At 44.9% G+C, this 21,349-nt stretch overlaps 1 protein-coding gene across 3 annotated transcripts in view; it reads left to right on the top strand.

The window, feature by feature from the left end:
* MYO16 (myosin XVI) overlaps positions 1 to 21,349 on the top strand; it is a 517,433-nt gene that overhangs the window by 428,071 nt on the left and 68,013 nt on the right. For all 3 annotated transcript variants that reach the window (XM_061435364.1, XM_061435363.1, XM_061435362.1), the window contains exons 29-31: positions 10,718 to 10,814; positions 15,516 to 15,762; positions 18,416 to 18,687. In XM_061435364.1, the coding sequence (XP_061291348.1) occupies positions 10,718 to 10,814; positions 15,516 to 15,762; positions 18,416 to 18,687 (616 nt within the window). The remainder of the gene's footprint in view (positions 1 to 10,717; positions 10,815 to 15,515; positions 15,763 to 18,415; positions 18,688 to 21,349) is intronic.

A 21,349-nucleotide genomic window follows, 5' to 3' on the forward strand; every position in this document is an offset into this window, starting at 1 on the left:
CCTGATGTCTCCTGCGTTGTCAGGCGGGTTCTTTACCACTAGTGCCACCTGGGAAACCCCCGTGTGTGTGTATAACGGATTCACGTTTCTGTACATCTGAAACTAACACAATGCTGTAAATCAGCTAAATTCCAGTAAAAATCATACTGAAAAAAAGATGGAAAGACCTGGCCCCATAGGCATTGAAAGCAGAAGACAGTTCACAAAATAAACATAGGTGAGTTGCAAAGCAAATATGAATGAACCACAGAAGAAATATTTGTAAAATTAGGAAGCCTAGGTAATCTTTTAAAAATATCTTAGAAGGCTTTCCTGGTGGCTCAGACAGTAAAGAACCTGCCAGCAATGCGGGAGACCCACGTTCAATCCCTGGGTCAGGAAGATCCCCTGGAGAAGGGAATGACAACCCACTATGGCATTCTTGCCTGGAGAATCCCACGGCCAGAGGAGCCTGGCAGGCCACAGTCTATGGAGTTGCAAAGAGCTGGACACGGCTGCGTGACTAACACACTAAAATACTCTCAAAGAAGAATATAAGACCAGATGATGAGGACACAGGCTCATGAAGATGCGCGTCTTTAGCAGTAAAGCCAACATCAGGGCACACAGTGGCAGTAACATGGAGAGTGCTGGTGGTGGCAGGGCTCTCGAGTTTGTGTCCACACCGCAGTGGGGACAACGGCTGTGATTGTGTTTATGCTGCTGTTAATCATTTATAACCTCATTCCACGGGGCAGCGTAACTGTTATTGACGTTCTTGAGGCCCTTTTGTTAAAAAGACAGAGTAAAGGTGCTCCCTGAGAGGACCTGTTAACTTACCAGTGCACTTTTTGGAGCTAATCAACCTTGTTTGGGTTTGGCTTTGGTTTGCTTTTCATGAAGTGTTGCTCTGGGAGGAGGAGATATGTTTTGAGCACTCTTGACCAGATTGGTATGATTTCCATAATGAAATAATACATAGGGTCACGTGGTACATAATTCACTCATAAGCTCAAAATAGTGGTTTTTATTCATCACTGCTTGCTATACAGGTCATAGGATTCTGAGTGAGAGTAATTAATTTTTCTTAATCTGTAATTACATGTAATTCAAGCCAAACCACCTTCTTCAAATACCAGAAGATACAGTACTTATTAGAGTGTGTGGCTGTAATTATCTTTTCTGTGTTAAAGTTAAAATTCAAGAATGGTCTGTTTATAAAAAAGAGAAAAGAACTTATGTTTAGCACAAATGTATCCTTTGGTGATGTTTTAAAGTGCAATCAGAGCCAGACTGAACTTTAGGATATCTGTATTAGCCACCATGAAAATGTAAAATATGGAAATACTAATAATAAGTATAAATTCATAAAACAGTGATCTTCTGTAGAAACGTAACAGACCAAAGAAGTAAACAGGGCTGCGCTCACCCTCTGCAATGGCCCACGCTCTGTCTGTGGAGTGTGCTTCTCTCTGAACCTGAATAAATCCATTTCTTACCCCAAAAGAAAAAATGTTTTAAAAAAGAAGTAAATAGGGGAAATATGTGAATTCAGCCTGGAGGAGATGGCTTTTAGTTAAGTGGTTGTTTCACTGAGCTTCCTGAGAGTATAAGACATATTCCATTCATCCTTGTGGTCTAGAGCCTGGCACAGGGCCTGGTACTAGGAAAGCCCTTGACAAATGTGTGATTTATGAACGGAGTGATGGAGGGAGGGAGGGATAGAGGGCTGGATGTAAAGAGGGAGGGAGGGGTGGATAGGAGGATGGATGAATGATGAGTGAAGAGACAGATAAGACAGATGGTAGGATAAGTGGGTGAACAAACGTGAGAGAGGAAACCCAGGAAAGATACAATACACAATGCACCTAGGTCCTATGGAAAATGACAAATAGCCGGGAACGTGTGAAGGTCTGTTCATAGCGTGCAAGTGGGAATGTAGGCGTTCGTGGGGGACTGTTTCTGTCTGGAAGAGACTACCTGGTAGGTACAGAAAGTGCTTTGCATGGTGAAAAGGAGAAGAACTGTTTTACAGGAGCGCGGTGACATTCTCAGATCAGCAGGGAGAGGAACAAGTCTGATGGGAGAGAGGCACAGACATCAAAACACATAAGACGGTGTGCTGTCCTTGTCGTTGTCAGGAAAGCTGTTTTGAAAACTGAACAGGTTGACATTGGGAGGGCACTTTAAATTCCAACATCACAGTGAAAGAACTTGACTACTTTTAACCCCGCTATGGTTTTATATATCTTGCCTTTATGTGGGAAGTATGTATTTGAATAATGCTAGTGTGTTTAGAGCCAAGGAGATTAAAAATTTCAAAGAGTAATTTTTTATCTATAATAACAAGGGTACAGCATTTTGCAGCAAAAATATCAGCCCCCACAGTAAACTCCTTCTCAGTTAGATCTAACCTGTGCTAACTATTAACAAAAAGCTGCCAGTAATCGCAGACACAGATATACAGGGATGGCACGTACGGAACAGTGGCCACAGCGGTGACATCGTTCACTAAGAACGCTGCTCAGCTGCTGCGGGCCCTTGACACAAGGCTCCCGTGGGTTTCTGCCCTCAGTGCGTGGGGAGTTAGAATCTCAAGTCAATAACGTCTCTTTTAGAGGAGTAAAAAGTGTTAGGCCATCAGAGATTAATAAAGATCATATTATGAGGGCGTTTGAATGCCAAACCCCAAAGCATGCGTTTTAGCTTACAGGCAATACAAAATCATGGGAAGGTTTCTAGAGTGTTAATAGACTGGAGGCAGTGGCAAGGTGAGCCAAGGGCAGGTAAAGAATTAGAGGATGGAGTCCTAGATTTTGGATACAGTTATCTTATACCAGAATGTGATGGCACTAGAAATATGACACGGAACATCTGTTTCTCCACCTGCATTAGACACATTTTTTTCTTAAATGAATGCATTCGCATAGTGTAAATGGATTTATTTTTTTTAAGATTCAATTATTTGAAATAAATAATTTTAAAAATCTTAGCTAACATTGTAGCTACTATCCATTAAAATCATTTTCTTTGAAATTCTGTTTTTTCCATTTTGTCATGCCATCTGCTTTCCTTCACCTAATATGTGTAAATTGTGCCCTTTATATTTTTCCAACAGTATCCTAGCCCACAAATATTTCACAGTCAAGTTGAACATTCCAACAGGTATTCCAATAATGACAAAAATGGGAATTCAGTGGCCTTCCACTGTAGAGATATCTCTAGAAGGTACATTAGAAGATAGAGATATCTACAAGGTACATTACTGACATAGATATATGACTTTAATGATTCATTATTATAAAGTACCCACTAGGCTGAGAGTTCATGAAGCCATCTGGGTTTTGAAGGATGAATAGGAGCCATTCTAGCAGATGATTTAGAGAGAGAGATGAAGAAAAATACAGTGTTATATGTTAAGCCAGAAGGAGAAAAATGTTCCTATTTAGAAACAATAAGAAAGATGATATAATTTGAGAATAAACTCAATTGCATTGGAAAAGGATCTTGTACTATAGAAAGTCTAATAAACATTTCAAGAGAGTTTGAGCATGATCTTGGAAATTATGACCTGCTACTAAATAATTTTAAGCATAGATGCAATGGACATGAACTTGGGCAAGCTTCAGGAGATGGTGAGGGACAGGGAGGCCTGGTATGCTGCAGTCCATGGGGTCGCAAAGAGTCGAACATGACTGGGTGACTGAACCACAACAGAACATAATGAGACTGGTGTTTAGAAAGATACATTCAAACCTGTATCAGTAATTGAAACGTTTGAAGTCATCAATGACAATTTTGTTTAATCTTTTAAAATCTGTCACTTCAGAAAACAAAAACAAAAGCCCTAATGGTTTTCTAATAAAAACAGTGATGACTCTAATTCACAGATGGCTTTTCTGAAGGTAGTTTTGCCCACGATCTTCCAAACAGCAAGGGGTGATCGGATGGGGGAATGTCCCTAAAAAGGTGAGGCCAGTGATGCAGAAAGGGTGGTGAAGTGTTGAAGGACGCCCCTGAAAAAATGAGGCCACGGAAGCAGGAAGTGTGGGACCCTCTCCTCTTTCCAAGAAGGGCAGCCCTCCGTGTCTGCCTCTCTGGTTGGAAGTGACAGTCAGAGTTGAGGATGAGGACAGGGAGGCAGGGTAGGGACCTCGCAGATGCCCTCAGCATCTCTAGCGCAGCCTCCAGGCCACCTGCGCTGCATGGCAACCGCCCATCCAGCCTTGTCTCTGTTTCCGTAGCCTGCATCCCTGAAAAACCCCTAAAAACTGTATCAGTCGTTGAAACTCTCAAAGTCATCAATGACAATTTTGTTTCATCTTTTAAAATCTGTCCTTTCAAGAAAGAAAGAAAAAAAAAACCTAATGGTTTTCTAATAAAAATAGCGATGACTCTACTCACAGATGGCTTACTTTACAGGAGTCAGGATGACATTAAGGTTTTCGTCTCAGATAGGAACACGCTGCCTCCAGGGTGTACACGGGGAGGGCTGGGTGGGAGAACGTGTCAGGCTCTCCTTTTCTCTGGTTGTGAGAACAGCTTTTTAGAAGAGAATGCAACCAAAGTCAAGAGTGGAGGTGCTCCCGACATTTGGTCTCATTCAGATGAATCTTAATTTACTGGATTTGATATAGTGTACCAAGGCACTGATTTCAGAGTAAATGTGTATGAATTCAGCACGCAAACGAAATCAAAATGACCAACAGTTTTCTCCTTGTCGGTGTCATTAATAGACAAGGTAAATGCCTGAAAACGCAGGGATCTTGTCTGGGTTTTCCTGATGAAGATAGGTTCCTTGATTTATGTCCTACTAATCCTTAGTATAGATCCTTGGTAGCTCAGCCGTAAAGAATTCACCTGCAATGTAGGAGAAAAAGGTTGGATCCCTGCGTCAGAAGATCCCCTGGAGAAGGGAATGGCAAGCCCCTCCAGTATTCTTCCCTGGGAAATCCCATGGACAGAGGAGCCTGGTGGGCTAGAGTCCATGTGGTCACAAAAGAGCTGGACATGACTGAGTGACCAAACAGCAACAGTAATCCTTGGTATCATTGAGAGCCGAGGCCTTAAGGACTGAAATGTATTATTCGGAATAATTTCTGAAGAAGGAATCTGAAATACTACTAAATGGCTAATTTCATTTTTAAGGAGAAAGAAACATTTTTGGGGTGAATCTGTTTCATATTTTTGAAGAATAAAATTTGGGATATTTTATTTTACAGTCTCTTTGAGATGACTACATGTTTAGTACATTCAGTAATGCTTCATTAAGTTCTTATATCTTATCATAGTGAAAGTGAAAATGTTACTCTATCAGTCATGTCCGACTCTTTGCGACCCCATGGATGTAGCCCACCAGGCTCCTCTGTCCTTGGGATTCTCCAGGCAAGAATAGTGGAGTGGGTAGCCATTCCCTTCTCCAGGCCAGACCCAGGGACTAAACTCGAGTCTCCTGCGTTGCAGGTGGATTCTTTACCATCTAGGCCACATATCCTAGCATGGTGTCAACAAATAAGATGCTCTTTTTTTTTTTTTCTCAGTTATACCGTGTGGTTCTGTTCATAATGTCCTGCTTATCACAACTGTGGCCCTATTCTCAATTTGCTCTCTTGGGGAAAGCTCCCTCAGCCAGCATAGCCAAGCAAATGCTAACAAGTTTAGTTGTTGTTCAGTCACTAAGTGGTGTCCGTTTGCAACCCCATGGACAGGTGTCCCTGTCCCTCACTATCCTGGAGTTTCCCCAAGTTCAGGTCCATTGAGTTGGTGATGAGCCAGTGATGCTATCCATCTGTCTCATCCTCTACTGCCCTCTTCTTTTGCCTTCAATCTGGAGGCAAGAAATGGCAAACCACTCCACTATTCTTGCCATGAGAACTCCATGAACAGTATAAGAAGGCAAAAATTTCAATGAGCATCTCCAGACATAAGCAACCCATAGATAAGTCATGTGGTTAAACAATAAAAATAAAGAATGACTGAATGAATCTGCCTATTGGATGGTGGTGGTGGTGGTTTAGTTGGTCAGTCATGTCCGACCCTTGCGACCCCATGGACTGTGGCCTGCCAGACTCTTCTGTCCATGGGATTCTCCAGGCAAGAATACTGGAGTGGGCTGCCCTGCCCTCCTCAGGGGACCTTCTTAACTCAGAGACGGAACCCACGTCTCTTACATCTACCTGCATTGGCAGGCAGGTTCTTTACCACTGCTGCTGCTAAGTCGCTTCAGTCGTGTCCCACTGTGTGAGACCCCATAGACGGCAGCCCACCAGGCTCCCCCATCCCTGGGATTCTCCAGGCAAGAACACTGGAGTGGGTTGCCATTTCCTTCTCCAATGCATGAAAGTGAAACGTGAAAGTGAAGTCGCTCAGTCACGTCCAACTCCTCAAGACTCCACAGACGGTAGACAGTAGGGCCACCTGGAAAGCCCGCGGTAGAGGACAAAGTGAAAGTGAAAGTCACTCGGTCGTGTCCGACTCTTTGCGACCCCATGGAATTCTCCAGGCCAGAATACTGGAGTGGGTAGCCTTTCCCTTCTCCAGGGGATCTTCCCGACCCAGGAATCCAACCAGGGTCTCCTACATTGCAGACAGATTCTTTACCAACTGAGCTATCCAGGAAGAGAAGGATCAGCTAAATAGCTACATCATCGTGCCCAACCTTCTGTCTTCTGTCTTTTTCATTTAGTCCCTCCATCATTTATTCGTATCACCTACTGAGTCAGAGGTCTTATTTCCAACTTGCTGAATGACTTCCAGTCCTGGCTTATGTGTTCGGTGTTCATCATACCTTCTTTTCATCCTGGAAGACATTATCATCTGTTTCTCTGACTCATCTTTTACCAGGACTTCACAATTCCTCATCTTCTGTTTCTAATCGGTCACCTTCCTCACAACCCTACCACTTGTGAAGTTCAGGAGTATTTCTTCACATTCTTCTGGAAATGTAAATATCCATGTGCAGTGGTGAATACCTACTGCAGCATGCTGAGAGAATCTAAGGGTCATTCATCGGCTACTCTGGGAAAGCAGATGAAGGTCATGCAAGCCCTACCAGAAGGGAAGAAACAGGCATCAAAAATCCACTCCTGAAGGCGGGGCCCAGGACAAATGGAAATCGGCCAACGGACAAGCAGCATCTGTGGAACCTTCCAAACCTGAATCATTGATCCCATTATAGTGTCCTGCCAAAACCATGCCCAACAATCCATTCTCAAGCCAGGCTTTTCTTGCTTTTTTAATTGGGCTATAGTTGCCTTCCAATGTCGTGTTAGTTTCTGCTGTACAATGAACTGAATCGGCATTATGCATACATATTTCCACTCCCTCTTGGGACTCCCTACCCCACCATCGTACCCCTCCAGGTCATCACAGAGCCCCGAGCTGAGCTCTCTGTGCTATACAGCAGCTTCCCATGATGACCTGTTTCACACCTGGAAGTGCATATATGTCAATCCCAGCCTCCCAGTTCACCCCACCCCGCCTTCCCCACCCGGCCTCCACATCTCTCTACATCTGTGTCTCTATTCTTGCCCTGCAAATAGACTCAGCTGTCCCATTTTTTCTAGATTCCACATATATGTGTTCATATATGATACTTGTTTTTCTCTTTCTTACTTTCTGGAACTTCGTACATTTCCAGAATAATTGGTACAAAGTTAGATGGCCTCCTCTTCAATTTCCCAGTGTATGCCCCACGTTCACAGGAAAGTGTCTCTGCTTTCCCTGGAATGTGCCTCAGTGTGGCCAGCAGGGACAGGCGTGGCCTCCTCCCTCCTGCCTCTCCACTCAAGCCTGTTTGTCGTTTTCTGCTCCTTGCCTAGTGTTCCTGTTCCACTTTCATCTTTTCCCATCATCCCTGGAAATTTTTTTTGTATCCTCAAATCTAGCAAAGTTCTCAAGATCCACCTACTTGGAATTTTTGGAGTGGCTGTTAGAAATATCACTAGAAGAGATCTTCGCCATCCCACCCAGCTCTCTTCCCACCCATGGTCTCCACTGAATTAAGGGAGAAGAACTATATTCCAGCCCTTGCATTTCCACTCTGAGGGCTCCCCCATGGCGAGCACCCTGCAGTGGTCATACTGAGGCTGCCTGCTGTATAGCATCGCTACCTATAATGCTTTGAGAGTTTTGTTTCAGAATCCAAGTCTGCATAGATTTTGCTTTGCGGATTTAGTTTCCTATCGTGAGTCACATGGGCTTCCCAGGTGGCGCTAGTGGTAAAGCGAAAGTATTAGTTTCTCAGTCATGTCCAAGTCTTTGTGACTCCAGGGACTGTAGCCTGCCTGCCAGGCTCCTCTGTCCATGGAGTTCTCGAAGCAAGAATACTGGAATGGGTAGACATTCTCTTCTCCAGGTATCTTCCTAACCCAGGGATCAAACCCAGGTCTCCTACATCACAGGCAGATTCTTTACCATCTGAGCCACCAGGGAAGTCCCTGCCAGTGTAGGAGAAAAGAGATATGGGTTTGATCTCTGGGTCTGGAAGATCCCCTGGAGGAGGGCATGGAAACCCACTCCAGTATTTTTGCCTGGAGAATCCCATGGACAGAGGAGGCTGGCAGGTTACAATCCATGGGGTCAGAAAGAACTAGGCATGACTGAAGCGACTTAGCACACATACATCCACAGTGAGTTACATTCCACAATCGACAATGAACAGAAGATGACATGCCCCCCCCCCCGCCGCACCGAGTGCCTGTCTCACAGATTTGCTCCGTGGTGCTCACAGACAGTACCAACTGTTCTTCCTGTTGACTGCCAAAATAAGTCAGCAGTTGGGAAGAAAAAAAAACACTATGAATTATGGAAAATAACTGGGGAGACAGAATGGCAATACAATGGGGAGAAAAGTACCAATTCTCTGTGGCCACCCACTCAAGTGCCTGCCTCGTACTTCAACCAACAAAAAGAAAAGTAAATGAAGGAGGACATCTAGTCAACCAGGAGCCTCAGAAACAGGAGAGTGGAGAGGGCTTTCCCTGCCCGTTCAAAGAGCTAGCTCAACTGCTGTAATGCAAGATTTAGGTCTCAATCTCTTGCAAAACTGTTTCATGAACACAGCAAACTGGCCTACAGGAGGGCTAGATGGAAAGACTGTTGTTGTTCAGTCGCCAAGTCATGTCAGACTCTTTGCAACCCCATTGGATTGCAGCACGCCAGGCTTCCCTGTCCTTCACTATCTCCCTGAGTTTGCTCAAACTCATGTCCATGGAGTCAGTGATGCCATCCAACCACCTCATCCTCTGTCGTCCCCTTCTCCTCCTGCCCTCAATCATGTCCAGCATCAGGGTCTTTTCTAAAGAGTTGGCTGTTCGCATCAGGTGGCCAAAGTATTGGAACTTCAGCTTCAGCATCAGTACTTCCAAGGAATATTCCAGGTTGATTTCCATAGGCTTGACTGGTTTGATCTCTGGAATGTGACAAAGTATGTCTGGGAGTCAACTCAGCTTCCATGTGAAAAGCTTCATAACATCACCTCAGGCTCTGCAGTCTGATAACCAGTCTGACCTGTCAGCCTCTCTGATACCTAATGGTGTTTAGACCTGTGCCAGCCTCGTGTCCCTGTGAGGTCGGCCACAGGCTTCAAGGGTCAGCGTGTCAGTGCTCACAGCCCATGCTTGGGAGCACGTGTTCCATGGTGCTTGTCTCCAGTGCTAAGGAGATGACCATGAACAGTATCACAAGGTCTGCCCAGGCCGTGTTTTTTCTTATCTAACAGGACATCATCTCTGAGCATCCACAGCCCCTTCATCTTAGTATTTCCCAGGCTCTTCTGCACTGATTCACTTCTGCTTCCCCGAAGAGACTGTAAGCATTTCCATTCTGAAGGACAGTCCTCACACCTACCCCAGTCCTGTGAATTCTGAGAAAATAAACATAACACACCAGAAAATTATCGTGAAAATGCACGGCTGTGGCTTATTGTTATGTGTTTTTAAGAACATTCTTTGGCAGCTGTCTTCATCAATAGTGGAACATTTGGGCCAACTTGTATACCACCAGAGCTTTCAGTAGAAGCTGATTCAGTAATATGCCTAAACTCCGTTTTTCAAACCCTAGATAAGGATGCTCATGGTATGGCTACTGTTCAGGCAGACCTCGAGATTATTGCTCAGAGACGACTGTGTGGAGATGCTTTACTTTTGTGCTGAAGTTCTATAGTTGCAGTTGCGTAAACACTTGGTTTATAATAATACATGGAATAGTAGGAAAAAATCATTGCCATGAAACAGTTCCATGTGTCAGCTTTAAGTAGGTTTTGTTTATGGTCTTTTTGTTTGTTGGTTTTTTTCCCTTTTCACAGACTTGCCCTCCTTACTGTGAGTTGAGGAAAGAAAAGGATTGAAAAAGAGGAAAGATAAGAGTTTAGCTCTGGAACTTAGGAATTCATTCATGGGAATGGTTGTATCTTCCAGTAAAGAGTCAAGACCAGTGTTTTCCTTTCGACTGCCTGGCGCAGCCACCCCAACTGCAGTGGATGGGTATTTGCAAACGTTAGTGACACTGCTTACATACAGAAAACATACTTATTAGGGCAAAAGCTTTGAGATTTTGATTAAGTGGAAAAATGTTTTAAAAAAACAGAGGAGGTACTGGAATTACTTTTGTTAGCTTTGCTCCTGCTAATCCTTTTCTGAAAAGAAAAAAAAAAAAAAAATCTCTTGCCTGAATATTTTCCCGTTGTTATTTTGGCATCTTCCTGCTGCTAAATGTCTCCCTGCTGTTTGCGTTTTAGATTGGAGTTCGGAAAGTGTTCCTGAAATACTGGCACGCCAGCCAGCTGAACGATCTGTGCCGCCAGCTGCAGAGAAAAATTATCACCTGCCAAAAAGGTAACAGTCACACATTTCACAGTCACAGTGCAGTCACAGTTCTGAACTTTGCTGAACTGTGAAATACAAACCATTGAGTGAACCCCCACATTTAAATCTTTGGGGGACCTACGTTAGAGAGGACCCTGCCATGGCCCTACGTCTATCCATCCCATGGCACCACCTTTGGGCAAATAAATAGGTTTCCGGAGTTCAGAAAGCACTGTGGCTAAGTTGGCTGTTTACCTGTTTCTATATCAGAGTGTGCTTTATTCCATGGTCATTCCATCTGCAGTTCTGTGCCTCATTGTCACCTAAGCCATCATTTGGAAGAGGGAATATACGTATCTTTTAATGGATGCATCCCTCACCTTGAAAATGGGCTTCCCTGTTGGCTCAGTGGGTAAAGAATGCTCCTGTAATGCAGGAGACACAGGAGACAAGGGTTTGATCCCTGGGTTTGGGAAGATCCCCTGGAGGAGGAAATGGCAATATTCTGCCTGGAAAATCCCATGGACAGAGGAGCCTGGTAGGCTACAGTCCATGGGGTTGGAAAGAGTCAGACACGACTGAAGTGACTGATCACGCACACATGCACACCTTGAAAATAACTAGTTTGTTGATCCTGCAAGAAACACAGGACAAGAATAAGGCACCTCCACACCTGCAGTGGGGGGAAAAAGCCCCATGTGACACTTGGGTGCAGCTCTGCATTCAGATTCCTGGGCTACTCCTGCAGTCAGCCTCTGGCAGCCACTCCTCCAAACCCCAGACCACATGGCAGGCTCTCTGCCTGGTCCCCTGAGGTCACTTTGACCAGCCTGGAGATCGGGGTGGTGGGAGGAGCCTCTGGTGAGGAAAGGGCCAACTCCCAGCTATGTGCACTCCTTGCTTCTGTCTGGGTTAGGCTGGTCTGGCCTCCTTTGCGGACTTCCCTGGTGGCTCAGATGTTAAAGAATCTGCCTGCAGTGCAGGAGACGCAGATTCGATTCCTGGGTTGGGAAGATCCCCTGGAGAAGGAAGTAGCAACTCATTCCAGTATTCTTGCCTGGAGAATCCTATGGACAGAGGAGCCTGGTCGGCTACAGTTCATGGGGTTGTAAAGAGTCGAACACGACTGAGTGACTAAGCACACATATAGCTTATATACACAGTGTAGGGAAAGGCTGGGCTCACAGGTCCACTCTTGACCACCACCTTTGCAGTTCCTGTTTGTGTGGTCAGACCTGGCATCCCCTGGGAGCTGGTGAGAAATGCAGAGTCTCAGGCCCCGCCTGCCCCAGACCCGCTGAATCTGAACGTGTATTTGTAGCCTCGGGCTGGAGGTGGGACTGAGTATGCTAGGCCCTGGGCTGTGGAGTCACCCCCTTGTTATACACATCACTCTTTCAGGGCTCCCCTGGTAGCTCAGATGATAAAGAGTTTGCTCGCAATGTGGGAAACCTGGGTTCGATCGCTGGGTTGGGAAGATCCCCTGAAGGAGGAAATGGCAACCCACTCCAGTATTCTTGCCTGGGAAATCCCATGGGCGGAGGAGCCTGGCAGGCTACAGTCCATGGAGTCTCAAAGAGTTGTATCCGACTGAGCAACTAGCATGAACGTTCTCCTGGAACGTGTAATTAGAGGACTGTGCACTCTGCCCTCCAGCAGGGGTGCCCACTAGAAGTGCCTCCTCGGGTTGGTTACCAGTGTTAAGTCTCTGAGCCCTGCAGAGCTGAAACAAGAAATGAGCAGAACCGTGGTTCTTTCCTTAGCTCTAATGATAAAAATCGAGAATGGGTTTTTAAAAATGGCACCAAGATAAAAACCATAATTTTCTGTCGCATAAATGAAATAATGGCTGTAAAAGCATTTTTTTTTTAATTTACAGGCTCTTCAATGCAAAGTATTTACTTACTGATTTTTATTTTTACATCTCTTGGAACCATAGCTTAGGTCCTTTTTGCACATGTGAAATTCACTCAGAAGTTATAGCATCTGGAGTCATTTCCAGTTTTTCAAGAGTTCTCAGGTTTTCCTTGTAAATATTAGGTGGAAGAAAGCTGTAACTTCCTTAAGTTTAATCATTTCAATTACAGATTATTCCCAACAGAAGTTTTCCTCTGACTGTATACCTTCATTTTACCCTGCATGGAATTGTCAGAAAGAGACAATCAATTACCTATTTGTGGCAGATTTAGTTCATTAGTTGTCTCGTAGTAAAGATGCCACAATTTAGCAACTCCTATAACAATTTTAATAAAATTTTTTGATGATCACTGGCGTGAAGTGCAGGAAAACAGAGTCTGAACAGCAGACAGAGGATTCCCGGGTGAACACAAATCCAGTGAATTGTCCTTCTGTAGTCGGAGGTCAGAAGTCTGGCTTGTCCACGTTAACCATCTCTTTATTCTGAGAGATTAAACATCTTGAATATACCCTCCCCTTCAGCTACCAAAACGTCACAGTCTCTCTTTTTCAAATGAGCGAGTCAACTGGCCAGTTTGAGGCTTTCTGCTTCTCTCTCTCCCTGTGCCTGTCACATGGTTAATATTTCTGCGTTTTATTCTGCATTTTATATTCCTGAAGTCTGATTGTACCTCTCACTGTTTAATCTTTTTCTCTTTTAGATTAGTTCAGCATGACTGTTTCTACAGTTAACTTAATACAACCGCATTTCAAAGTAACTAAACATTTAGTATTGCCGTCTGAGAAAAAAGAGCCCTTGAGCATTTTAGACATCTGTGTATTTTTTGCCTCTGAAGCCATAATTGTAGAAAGTTGTGTCCACCTTCCCACCCTTTAAAAATTTTTTTAATTTATTTTTATTAACCAAAAACATTTTGTATTGTGATATGGCTGATTAACAATTTGAACAGAGTCAAGGTATCTCAGTAAATATCCTAGACATATGTAGATACCTACACATTTGTCCTCCCATAGCCAGGAAATATTTTAAAACACTTAATGTTTTGCAGGGTAATTTCCTCCCTACAGAGGAGAATAAAGTGTCTTTATAGCACATTTGGAGAAGGGAATGGCAACCCACTCCAGTATTCCTGCCTGAAGAATCCCAGGGACGGGGAGCCTGGTGGGCTGCCGTCTATGGGAATTGCAAAGAGTCGGACATGACTGAGCGACTGAGCACATACCCACATTAATTTTCCCTACAATTATAGCTCTTCCTATAATCCAAACAACTCTTTCTGGTCTTAGAAACTTAGACTGGGAAGAGACGCATCTGGGCAACTATTGGAAACCACTCCCCCACCCCACCCCCCACACCTGTCAGAGCCTCCCTGAGCAGGGCCCATCCTGTTTTTAACTTGCCCAGGGACTGGGAACTGACCCTTTTTCCCATGACATGCCTGATCCATTGACCAGCTTTGCTCATTGTTTGAAATGTCTTCCTTGTATTAATCCCAAACACACTTCCTTACACCTTCCCTGTTGTGACCCATCTGGAGAGCTCCAGAGCATGTCTCCAGGGCTGCATGATGGAGTTTGGCCTCGTAAGAGCAGAGATTCGAACCCTGGCCTCTACTGTTGGTTGGCCATGTCTCCTTGGAGGAATTTTCTTAACCTCAGTAAGCTTCTGTTTCTTTGGGTACAAAATGAAGATTTCTTGTTGTTGAGTTGCTAAGGCGTGTCAGATTCTTTGCAACCTCATGGACTGTAGCCCGCCAGGCTCCTCCACCCATTGGATTTCCTAGGCAAGAATACTGGAGTGGGTTGCCATTTCCTTCTCCAGGGAAACTTCCCATCCCAGGGATCAAACCCGTGTTTCTTGTATCTCCTGTTTTGGAAGGAAGATTCTTTACCACTAGTGCCACCTGGAAAGCCCACAGAATGAAGGGATGGGTACATCAGTGATCGTTGAGTTTGGGCCTTGAAAGATGGGATGGGATCCTGGCATGTGGCAGTGCCTTTGAACAGCAGGCATGATTTTTCTTTGCAAGTCTTACATTTGTTACTGACATATTAGTGATTTCAAAGTGTGTTCACCCACCTGTTTTTCCCCTGATTCTTGCATGTTTTTCTAGCCCTGCTTCCCCAGAAAGCAGAAGGATGCCCCATATTTCTACACAATCTCTTCCCAGAGCCTTAAATGCAGAGCTGTTTTTTCTACGACTTAAATCCCAGTCCTGTGACCAGTATGTGCATGACATTCTCAGAGACTACTTCCAGGGGCCTCAGAGGTTTCTGTTATAATCTGATAAATGCAGTTGGTGCATTGGGACACACCCAGAATTCTCTGGGGTTTGGACTTCCTTCCATCAATGTCCAGACTGTGTTACCATAGAAGGAGGGAGCTTTGTCAGGATATTACCTGCCCAGTCAGGGTAAGGGTTTTTACCTCCATTCCTGTCATTCCTAAAAGTGTGGGTATCTTTTTTAAGACAACATTAGAATGTTTTAGTAAAGTCCTAGACTGGGTGAAGAATATTTTATTTTAGAGCTTCCCTGGTGGCTCAGTCGGTAAAAATTCTGCCTGGAATGTGGGAGACCTGGGTTTGATCCCTGGGTCAGGAAGATCCCTTGGAGGAGGCAATGGCAACTGCACTCCAATATTCCTGCCTGGAGAATCCCATGGACAGAGGAGCCTGGCGGGCTGCAGTCCATGGGGTCACAAAGAGTCAGACACGACTGAGCAGCTAACACTTATTCTTTAGACATGATGTATCTGTGGCTTGTTGGTGTACGTCTGGATTTCTGACCCACCGTTGTGTTCTTTCACTGAAGTGGTCAGAGGATTTTTAGCCCGCCAGCACTTGCATCAGAAAAGGAGCATACGGCAGCAGGAGGTCACATCCATCAACAGCTTCCTGCAGGTCACAGAGGACCTGGGGCTGAAGACCTACGACGCCCTGGTTGTTCAGAACGCCTCGGACATCGCCCGCGAGAATGACCGGCTTCGGAACGAGATGAACGCTGCTTTCCACAGAGAGAAGTTGGAGGCCAGGGGCAAGCAGGAGGAAGGCTCCAAAAGGTAAAGGCGGGCGGTGTCCAGCTCCCATCACCCATGTGGTTCATCAGGGTGGGGGGAGCAAGAAAATGCCCATAGTGCTCTTCAAAATATGGGTTTTTTATATGGACCATTTTTAGAGTCCTCCCTGAGTTTGTTGCAATATTGCTTCTGTTTCATATTTCGGTATTTTGGCCACGAAGCCCGTGGGATTTCAGCTCCCTCACCAGGGATCAGACCCACACCCCGTGGCTTGGGAAGGCGAAGTCTTAACCACCGGACCCCAAGGAAGTCCCAGTGCTGATAGCTCTTAATGTAAAGTTCAATCACACGTGACCATAGGGAGAAGACACTCATGTACGCATGCCCACTGTGTAAAGTGAAACCTCCTGACGTCTGAAAGGATACATTGCCTGAGCTTTCCTTCTAGAAAACGGATGCTCTGTGTGTTAGTTCAGGCCACGTGAAATAATTGCTACACTAATGCCTGTATCATTTGCCACCTCCAGCACCAAGATTTTTTTTTTTAATTTTTTATTTCGTTCTTTATCAGCCGTGCTGGGTCTTTGCTGCTGCACTGGTTTTCTCTGGTTTCCGTGAGCGGGTATCGAGAGCTACCCTCGAGGTGCAGTGAGTGGGCTTCTCATCGTGGTGGGTTATCTTGTTGGGAAGCACAGGATTTAGGGCTCTGGCTCAGTAGTTATGAAGCCCAGGCCATGTTGTCCCACAGCATGTGGGATAATCTGGGACTGGGGACCGAACCCGTGCCCTGTGCATTGGCAGATGAATTCTTTACCACTGGGCCACCAGGGAAGTCCCTCACCAACCAAGTTTTAAGTCATCTAATATTTCCATCTTAGCAAAAACGTATAGCTGGGATCTCGACATCTTTACGCAAGTGTCATATATATAAATAAGGCTGACTCACAGAAACGTCTGAAAGTTTGACCCCCAAAATGGAGAAGCCACTCTAAAAACACAAAAGCAGTGAGCTTGATCGGTGGTGGCCTGTATTATATTTCCCTTAGGAAGCTCGCTCATCTTCTTTGCCAGTAAGGAAAGCTTCAGGGAAAGCTTTTAGAGTTCACGGTGGATGCTGAGCTGGAAATAAACAAGTGAAGAAATCCAGGTCCTTCTCCACGTCACCGCTCTTGTCTCCCTGTGACAAATGACGATACTTGTGCCTGATAGCCCTCCCTGGTCCTTTCCATCCTAATTTGCTGTCAGGAAGATTGTTTTTCCCCAGACTTTTAACTTTTTATTTTGTATTTGGGACATAGACGATTATCAGTGTATGGTAGTTTCAGGCGAACAGCAGTGAAGGGACTCAGCCATACATATACATGTATCCATTCTCCGCAGCCCCCTCCCATCCAGGCTGCCACGTGACACTGAGCTCCACGTGCTCTACAGTGGGTCCTTGTTGCTCTCCACTTTGAATATAGCAGTGTGTACATGACCTTCCCAAAGTCTCAGGGAGGTACTTTCCCATAGGAACACAGCAATATCTAGTTGCTCCTCACTGCAGATGACTGCCCCCCTTGGCCTTGACTGCAATGTCAAATGATTTTTTATTAAAGTGGAAATGGTGGTGTGTCCCTCACTAATTAGCTTCAACTATCTCAGTGATTAAATGCTGAAAAAATTCCCTTTGTACGGAAAACTGTAATTAAACATTACAGGGAAAACAAATTATCCTCCGAGTGCCACACTTTCATCTTCAGCTCGTTCATTTCCTACACGGGCGTCTGATCTGCCCGGCAGTGGATCCCAGCCCTGTTGGTTCTCTGCCACACAAAGATATAATTATAAAAACAAATGCTCCGAGACTCCTTGTGAAATGAACGCGTTGGCATCTCCCTCGCACACGATTACATTGACATGTGAAGCCAGAAGGAAATTTTTTTTTTAACCAGATAACTATTAATTTTATATGACTTCCAGAATAATATTTATTATTTTCTCTGCTGGAGCTAAACAGCCACCCCAATTTCTCAATTTCATCATGTATTCATTTGCCTGCTATAAAATTAAGTGAAGAAGTATTTGTCTATTTATTTATTGAATACCAGCAGTTCACTTGGCATTGGGCAACCAGATGGAGCCACAGAAGAAAAATAACAATTCTGCACATAATTAAATAATTGCTGATGGAATTTAAATGGCAAGGGAAAGAGAGAGAGAGACAGGGAAAATGAAAATCTTTGATCATTATAAGTATATACTCTTTTGCAAGGATGAGCAGTGATGAACTCCCAGCAATTGATGCATCAGTAACTCTCTACTAAGATGAATTTCCCAGAAATTATCATTCAGATTGAAATTCTGGTTTTTTGATTTGCTTAATAATTGGAGTGTGAAAAATTGACTCAGCGAATGCCTGATGGCAAATGTGGCACTCCTTGAGACGTCTTGGGTTTGGGTGAGATGTTTTTCTGAAGTAATCCTGATGAGGTTCGCACGTGCTTATCTGTGGGGAAGCGGGGCTGGAAGGATGGAGTGGCTGCCTCTAGAGGCCCTGGGTACCGGAGCCCTGCAGGCATCCTCCAGCCTCGCGGGAAGGCTGATTTACCCAAGAGCCGAGATGACGTGTGCTTGAGCCGCTTCACTGCTACCATCTGAATGATGGCTCTGGGTCCCTCCGCTGGGGCTCTGTGTGTTCATTCTCTCCCCACAGAGCTGAAGACAAGAGCGGACCCAGGCGTCTCCACTGTAGCTCCATCTCAGTCCCCGCAGCAGTGGACGGCCTGACCCAGTCCCTGGCCGGTCCGCCCTCCAGGCCCCCTTCTCTGCACTCGGTGTTCAGCCTGGATGACGGCAGCGGCCTCCCGTCGCCACGGAAACAGCCTCCGCCCAAGCCAAAGAGGGACCCAGCCACGCGGCTGAGCGCCTCCTACGAGGCTGTGAGCGCCTGCCTATGGGCTGCAGCGAGGGACTCGGCGAATGAAGGTTAGCCCTGGGGAGGGAAGGGGCTGCCCCGCTGGGTCATGGATGCTTGACTTCCGGCCTTTGGGTGCCCCGTGCAGCACTGCCGCCCTGGTATATTTTTAATAGAATTAAATCCATCCTTGGCTTGCCAGGGGCCCCTTAATCATTAAAGATAAAGAATATTAATTCAAATCTCTAAGCCTCTTAGGGAAAAGCTACTTATATATCACTTTCCTTCACTCCTATCCCAACTTCCACATCCAATGAGGAGCCTCAAACAGAACAGTTCAGAAAGTCGGTCGCTAGTCCATGTAAACTTCTGCGAATTAGAAAGCTAAAGAGATTCATCCGGCTTCCCTGTTATCACAACCTAATTAAAAATTAAGCCTGCTTTATCGGCACACAGTAACTGAACCAATTCACGCAGGGGAGAAACATGACTCGGCAGAGCTCAATGAGTGAAATTTTGGAGACCAGACAACAAAAGTTTCTGCGTTGGTGGTCTAGACATATTTAGGCAAAACCACAGTTTATTCTCAAGTAAACTCATCATAGGTTAGTTCATGTGGCGTTATTGCTTAATTACTAATTTTTAGAATTATGAAATGCAGAGGCAGTCCTTCTTTGCAGAAAAGTTTAACAAATTCTCAGATTTTAGCTATCACCCTTGGAATGTGAGGCCCCATTCTAGGCCCAGGAGGATGCACAATATATGAAGCAAACCAAGATACCTTCCCTCCTGGGGCCTGCACTCTAGTGGGGGAGACAGACGGAAAACACAAGAGACAGATAAATACACAGAGTATTTTAGAAGACCACAGCTGCATAGGGAAATAGAGAAAGAGGTGGTGATGCCAGGTGAGATTCTAGATGAGATGGCTGCATAGGTTTCATTGGAAAATATTACATGAACAGAGGAGGGAACACAAATTCTTTGGTAAATAAATGAGCCAAAAATGCAAAAGCTCAGCAAAGCCATAAGTTCATCTTTGACACCAAGGAGATGGGCAGACCATGGACCAGAAATCTGGTCTGTGAGATCTTTCACAGCAAGGACTTGACCCTAGTAATCTTCAAAGACGCTCTTCATCCGTTACTTTAGAAAGAATAGATCTTCAGGAGAATTTTTTTTTAATTGCTGTTGTCATGTATGAGTCACGTTACAGTAATGCTTAGATGAAGATGAAGGAGAAATTCATTACTTTGGGAGAAGAGGACAAATGTGTATTTTCAGCATCATGATAATATGGGACATAGCAAAAACATGAGAGAAACCGTCTGGAGGAGAGCCTTCAGGTGGATTTAGATGTGAAAATAAATAGAAAGAGAAGGCCTTCCAAAGGAGCAAGCCCTTCTCCTCTTCTTCTCAGTGTACAAGACAAACTAGAAGGGTCTTATAGTCTCTGCAAGTCGTAAATATGCTCCCTGAGAAGGTAGATCAGGCCCACTTCCCCAGTATTACTTGTAGATTTCTACAGTGGATTATAGAGCAGATCACTGTGGTTGAAACAAAACTGGGGCCGGGGGGATATGTTAGGAAAGGAAGAATAGCATCTAAAAGGCTAAGCCTAATGAGATGGGAGGAGCTTCCCAGGGGCAAAGAACTGGCCTGCCAATGCAGGAAACATAAGAGATGCAGGTTCGATCCCTGGATCGGGAAGATCCTCTGGAGGAGGGCATGACAACCCACTCCAGTACTCTTGTCTGGAGAATCCCATGGACAGAGGAGCCTGGTAGGTTATGGTCCATTGGGTCACAAAGAGTCATATATAACTGAAGCAACTTAGCATAGCACAGCACAATGAGATGGGAAAATGTAAAATATAGACTCAAGACAGCATCATAAATTTAAAAAAAGTACTGAACAAGATGGAAAATTTGCAATCTTGTATATAAGATGGAGCCCCAACCAAATTTGAACACCATCCATGAACTCTATTAATTTGTATAAACAGGCCTTGCAATAGCCTGTAAAGCCTAAACATGCTTTCTGTCTGTGTGTACATGAGAAGTCTACCTGCCCTGGAATTGAGAATTTGGAGAAGTCAGGTGCCAACTCGTCACACAGTAGGGAAAGGAGACAAAATATTGAGGCTGCAGTTGAGAGCCTTCCTATGTGTAGCAGAAAGCAAATGTCAATTTAAAAATGTTAGTCAAGAACCACAGGGGATAAAAATATACATAAAAGCAAATGACAGGAAAAAAAAAAAAAGATTAATGAAGAGGAAGCAAGAAAGACCCCAGGTGTAAAACTCTTGAGATTCCTTCTACATGGAGAATCAGAAAGCTGCTAAATGCTGCCTGTTTAAAAAACATGCTGTGATATCATTAGATTTGCAAGACTTTTATATAAATTATAGGTTCTTAAAATATAATCTCAGCTCACAGGTGGTTCTGAGATGCTTTTGGTGTCTCCCCACTGCGGCCCACCCCGGGGGGAACTCACATCGTAGAGGCAGGGCCAGTCCATAAATCTGCTGCTTCTTCACGATCCACATTAGTGCTTCTTCCTTAATCCTGAGGGCTTGACAGCCATCACATGTCTCCTGAGGCTCCAGGTGAATCCCTGCGTTCGGCAGTGTGTTTTAAGTGGGTCTTTACAGATAGGAAGAGTAACCTGACTGATTGGGTAGAGCAGGTGTGCTGGCCGGCATCTGTCGCTCTAGAACTCGGGCTCACTTGC

This window comes from Bos javanicus, chromosome 12 (assembly GCF_032452875.1).
Source record: "Bos javanicus breed banteng chromosome 12, ARS-OSU_banteng_1.0, whole genome shotgun sequence".
Lineage (NCBI taxonomy): Eukaryota > Metazoa > Chordata > Mammalia > Artiodactyla > Bovidae > Bos > Bos javanicus.